Genomic DNA, 6,273 nt, shown 5'->3' with positions numbered 1-6,273 from the left:
TATTACCCCGATGTGTTTACCGCACACCCGAGCCAGACAGATGGTGAAACTGGAACACGGCTTGGTGAGGTGATGACGAGCTCTGTGTTGGGATATCTGCTGTTCCGTGAACACCCAGTCCGCTAACAAAACAAGCTACATGGTATATTTGTTATTTACAAGCTACGTGGTATATTTGTGTAGATTTGGTGGGAATCAGGCGTAACTTATCTTCTTGAAGGTTTGGTACTGCTCCCACACTGGACCTATATACTCACTACCTGCTGTTTGCAAGCTTAGAACACTGCAATCCGAGAACATCCAGGTTAAAACAATGATTGTCAAATGAATTGATATTGTCTTGATGCATGTCATTGTACCCGAACCAAAATTACTGAATCATCTGGTCCAGACTCGACGTTATCCTGAAAGTAACTAAATGACCATTGAAACTCTCATCAAAAGGAAGCGTGCGCACTTTCTCAAAAAGCTGTATCCACCACTGAATATATGACCTGTAGAAGGGACGACAGGAGAGGCGGAAACAATGCCAAATTGTATTTTTCTTTCCTGAGAGAGAGAGGGAGAGAGAGAGAGAGAGAGAGAGAGACAGAGAGAGAGAGAGAGAGATCCAGCCTACCTTTAGGAGATGACTTAAGATCACGCGGAAGATTTTCAACCCCCCCACCCGCCCTCGATATTCCTGGATCCGCCCAGCTCTATGCAGCCTGTAGAGGGCATACTAATCCTGCGTAGGGTGTGGCCCTATCGGCTTACCAAAGATGACAAACACTTGGGTGGGCGGTGACACGTTTACTAACGAATCATAGTTTGGGGCGGCAGGGAAGCTGTTGCGTTGCGTTCTCTAGATTAATAGGCAGAAAGAAGACAATGCCAGACCACATCATGCCCACCGATGAGCTATCTAGGCGTACAGGTATATGAATGGATGACTGAAATTCGCGACAAGAGTATTTACTGGTCGTCACTCACATAAATAGATTCATGCAAGTAATTTGTGAACTGTTCCAGAAAATCGCCCGTACTCTTTCTACACAATTCTTTGAGGGGTTTTATTATGAATGCACACCGTCTGATATGCAGAGTGAGTAGCTTCGCTCCAGTCTGTACCGAATTCTAAGCCCATGGATGTATAGGTAATTTTATCATTTAAAGAGGCAAGCCGAGATAATCAGACAGTCCAAAGACATCAGTCTGTTATTTCTATCATTTTAGGTATGTTCACATTAAATATTATTTCCTTCCCGTGAGACTTGTCTAATTGTCTATAGTTTCTAACTGAGAAAATCCCATTTACATATCAAAATTATCAAGGATTATTTTCTTATCACCGAGTTCTGTACACAGGAACCCGATATCGCACTAGATCTACACTCACGTCATATACATTAATAGAGTACTCTATTAATATATATGGCGTGAGTGTAGATCTATGCTCTATGTTTAAGTGAGATATCGGGTTCCTGTGGTTCTGTACCATTACACGTCTGCCTTCTGGATGCAGCATATTGTTATACGCGATACTGGTAATCACGTGACTATATGGCATGGCCCCCAACAAGCATATGTTTCCATATTTCTAAAATTACTGGAATCTCAAAACCAACAAACCAATGAACGTGTGCTGCATTCCTATCAAAACTAAAACCGGGGTCAAAAGTTTATCCTTTTCCCAGTGGCTCTCATCCAACAGGTTATAATGACAAATTAGTTCACGGATAATTATCAATTAACCGATATAGTTGACATGACAGACGTGTCTTCGTCTGATATATCACCTTGTAAGTAATTACCATCTGGAGGGTTATCGTATTTTCACCATACAAACATGTACTGTCAAGTAAAACGTGAATCGGGGAGTCCGCCATGTTCATAGAGAAGCACGTGATCTATCACATATTGCGCCACCTGGTGTGATCATCAGTACTAATGGGGAGAGAATGAACGAGGATTCTGAGTTCTGATGAAGATGAAAAGATATGTCTTCATGTGGCCAACGTTCTCCCCCTCCCAAACCCCACCCCCGCCTCTCCCAAACCAGCATGTCCACCTCACCACCCCCGCCACCTTCAACTCTCCCGGGCGGTTTGGAACAACACAAACATAGCGCAATGATCTCTTTGCTGGAGTATTGCAAAATGCGGCATTAAACGGTATTCACTCACTCTGTCAAAAGACTGTGTTTTGTATCACCAACAAACTATCAGATGTTTAGCAAAACCCAGAATGGCCTTGGTCGTCGCGTTTTGCGCTCCTTGTTGAATATAGGTGTTGTGCAGAAAGTGATTAATAGTAGCGTCTTGCGCTCCTTGTTGAAACTCGGTGTTGTGCAGAAAGTGATTAATAGTAAAAAACACCAGAAACTTTAAACATAGCGTTTATAGGGCTTATCTCATGTAAGTATATCTCCTGTGTATAAACACGCTTCTAATGTGGATGTTCTCCCGAACTGCGTGGTGTAACGCTGGTGTAATTTCACACTGGAATGTACACACATTGTACTCAGACAAATCCAGGCTTTGTTGGAACTGCATCGGAGTTGTTGATAACGCACGATTCTTTTTTGAGTGTTTGTGTAAATAGTCTGTTTGGAATGTGTTTAACAGTTCCCCGTGAACCAGTACACGGGAATATGAGAGACAGATGTTGCATGCTGGGAGTAACGCCATAGACGTGACACGCGTTGTCATTTTTGTCTAGACATCGCGCAGTCTAGTTGTCATGTAGTATAGTTATCGTGAATGCTTGTTATGATACTGTCTAATTATGCAGTCTGGTGTCCGTGTTATCACACTGTCTGGTTAAAATGCTGTTTAGTAATCGGACTGCCGAGTTATGTTGTCTAGTTTTCATATTATCATACTGTCCAGTGTAAGTAAACTTAGTCTCAGTGTATTTCGTTACACTCCACCACAGAGTCTAAAAAAACCTAGTAGAAGGTCGCGCCAGGTAACCCTTGAGCGACCAATGAACGTCCAATGAATATGCTACTTGTACATCAGTTCAGAGAGTAAAAACTCATTGAAATACACATCAATGGACTGTTGATACATTGCCGCTTCACCAGAAACTAAACTCTCAACAAAGAGGTATCAACCAGCTGATCAAACGCTGCAAGAAGGCAATGTATCCTTAACAGTCTTATTATCCTTCTTCTATCGCCGGTACACCTGACATGGAACATCAGTCACAGAACAAATCAGGATATGTGTTTTATTATTTTATTTGGCTAGCCTAAAACTGTCTTCCTGCCTGTACAGCTAATCGCTAAACCCGCCTTGCTGATCTGCGGCAACGTCACCAGCGTTAGCTACGTCAGTAACATCATTTATGTGGATTCAATCTAATGATTTTTCACAATGGAAACTGTTGCTTTAATCCTGCATGGAACGCACAATGATCCCGATGTGACGCTATAAGACGTGAGGTGACGTGAATTAGTGGCGTGACGTTCACCACCGTCTCAGCAAGCCGGGAGTTAGACTCGCTACGAGGCACTTACAGCAATGAACATGCAATGACATTCGTCACACCACCGTACAATTATCTTATCTCGGATCAAGAAGTTAATAATCACCTTTTGATTAACGTAATTTCGACTCTGATTTTTAATAATGTTTGGTGATTTATATTACTATAAATAAAATTCATATTGCCCCAACAAGGTAAAACAATGTCCGAAATATGAGCACAATGACTTACCATGATCCTAATTCAGAGATATAGATGCGTACGGAAATGGACGAAGTTTCCCGAGTATGAGTGATTGTCTATGTACAGAAAATGAGATCTACGCCATTTTGAAATCTGTTTCACAACTGTGGTTCCTCTTCACCCGTATTGTAAATATCTAAATGAAAAGCTTTACGTCACAAATGCCATTTAACTGCCGATAATACTGAGAAACCAAACATATTTACCGTTACACACTGCAGACATCCCCACCCACCCTGGTATACAAAACATGTAATACGATTATGTTTCCTTGATGTAGCACCGAGAAGAAGGCGGAAAAAGCTGATGTTTTGAGCAAGGTTTTCTCTGCAGCGGTTCTAGGCTAACACGGACGACTAATAAGCGCACTCTGTATTCTAAATAATCATGTGTCTTAATTTAATATATAAATAATAATTACAAATACTGAACTGTACTCCATAAGGTTATATATCATCACAGCAGTCTATGCTTCTACTTTATAGCATACATCATGATCGCGTTTCTGTTTTGCATGGCGCACGTACGTGCAACCTGTATAGGCCCGGCGATCAGATACGACGGTAGCACTTATTAACATGACTAGATACTCGCATCGTTTTGAGCATCAACTGCTGGGCGGACGGTAAACAATAATTAGTACAATATCAATACAATATGAAACCTAGCTACGAGATTATAAAAATACAAAATTAGTTTAATATAAATCAGTAGTTTCATTAAAATACTTGACACGTGAGGGCAGAAAGAGCGGTTGAGTTGATGTCAGTTGATCAGATGCGATGAGCTGATGTACTTTACACGCCAGCGTTCGTTGATTATGGTCACGATTGTTCAAATGTTTGTTGTTTCCATGGCAACCAAACGTCATATATCAGTTGAGGCACTTTCATACTGGAGCATTGATCTCGGTCATCACACCTGAAAACACCGACTCCGAACACTCTTGTTGATGACGCCTCTGTCGACGTCCATGACGCTGTCTTATTTGACGTGAACAGTTCTTCCCCCAAGAACAGAGGCCACACGCCTGTTTATCACGTCTATGTTACCTCCTCGACCGGTGTTTTCCTAGTATCAGCAAGTGCTGGGTGAGTTCTAGTATCTGTCATCTCTGACTCTGGTACCTCAGTCAAGCCAGGAGTACAAGATACACTTTACTTTCACAGTACCACTTTCCCCAACACTCATCAAGTATTACGAGAACAAAATGTAGAATAAACCAGTGTATTGTTATTTGTCAGATGTTGCTCACACAGTCACGCGTGAAGTCCAAACCAAGTACTAACTCTATAGTACATTCCTGCCGTGATCCTAGCCAAGACGGAACCCAGTCGCAAACTGGTCGTTCCCTTCTCTGTGAGCGAGCTGCCTTTAAAGAATACGTCATTGTCTTTGGCTTGGATATTACAACGTTCAAAGATCCAATCACGTGACAATCGTCAAAAAGCGTCGTCACTTTTGTCATCACACACGTCATATGACAGACATGTGATCCCCGTGTCACGTGACAACTCAAGGCGTCTTCTCCTTCTGGTAGGCCTGGTACCAGATTTTGGAGAGGCAGATAGCCGAGTGGAATCGGAAGAAGATGTAGAGCGGCACGCACAGATGAAGTATGATGTTCCAACTGAGGATGCCGTAGAAGTTTTGATGGAAGGGGATTACCGTCGTCTTCTTGTTCTCGAACATACCTACTACCCACAACGCCAAGTTGCAGACCAAGGTGAAGGTCACGATGGCGCGACCTGGCTTCCTGTCGATCTGAGTGTCGTTCTCGGAGCACCTGCACAGTCCGTCGAGGATGAAGACGGTCTGCATGGTGCTCTGTATTAGCCCCAGGGTGATGACTACGAGGGAGAGGATGCTGGAAATGGCCTGGGCGTTGACTGTGGACGCCGCGGAGATGAGCATGAAGCTCAAGTAGACGTAAGCGCCCCCTACTGCCACGGCTAGGAGGACCGAATCCAAGGACATGAAATAGTTTTCCATGAACTTGAGCTGGGTAAGCCGGATGTGGCCGATGACGATGCAGACTCCGGTAATGCTGAGCAGAGCAAGCTCCATCACGAAGAACACATTGATGGCTGTTTCAGGCACTTTCAGCCGAGCCTCAAACACAAAGAATGTCGCAATGGCGATGAGGGTGACGACGGCGATGAGGAGGCCGGAGAAGAGACCTTTGTTGGCTTTCTCACAGTCCATGCTGGAGGCGCCATGAGGCGCCGAGCTCGTCAGGGAGGTATGACTTGGCCACCGCTGTCGCACCTTCACCCCCACGTGCTGGTACATGCGGTAGATGATGCCGGCGGCAATGATACTGTACATGATGGTGCACGGGAACAGGTAGGGGGATGCTGTCCTGGCAACAGTCTCCTCCTCGTAGCAGCTCCGCGTCAGATAGATTGAGCTGTCTGTAAAGAGAGAAACACATATGAACGATGAACATAACAGTGGATGATTATGGAGTAAGTAAGTTTGGTTTAAGGTCACTCTCAACAGTACTTTTATTATAGCATCGCGTGTCTGCTTCCGGGGAAGCCCGAAGCAGCGTTTGAA

The 6,273-nt window shown here is 43.8% G+C and overlaps 1 protein-coding gene across 2 annotated transcripts in view; it reads right to left on the bottom strand.

Annotated features, from left to right (window-relative positions):
- Positions 1-3,207: 3,207 nt before the first annotated feature.
- Positions 3,208-6,273, bottom strand: part of LOC137274017 (proton channel OtopLc-like) — a 55,410-nt gene continuing 52,344 nt past the window's right edge. For both annotated transcript variants that reach the window (XM_067806970.1, XM_067806969.1), the window contains one exon: positions 3,208-6,128. In XM_067806970.1, coding sequence (XP_067663071.1) covers positions 5,230-6,128 — 899 coding nt within the window. In that variant the 3' untranslated portion in view covers positions 3,208-5,229. The remainder of the gene's footprint in view (positions 6,129-6,273) is intronic.

Source organism: Haliotis asinina, chromosome 2 (assembly GCF_037392515.1).
Source record: "Haliotis asinina isolate JCU_RB_2024 chromosome 2, JCU_Hal_asi_v2, whole genome shotgun sequence".
Lineage (NCBI taxonomy): Eukaryota > Metazoa > Mollusca > Gastropoda > Lepetellida > Haliotidae > Haliotis > Haliotis asinina.
Note: the sequence above shows the minus strand (reverse complement) of the source record. Positions and strands in the feature narration are given on the sequence as shown.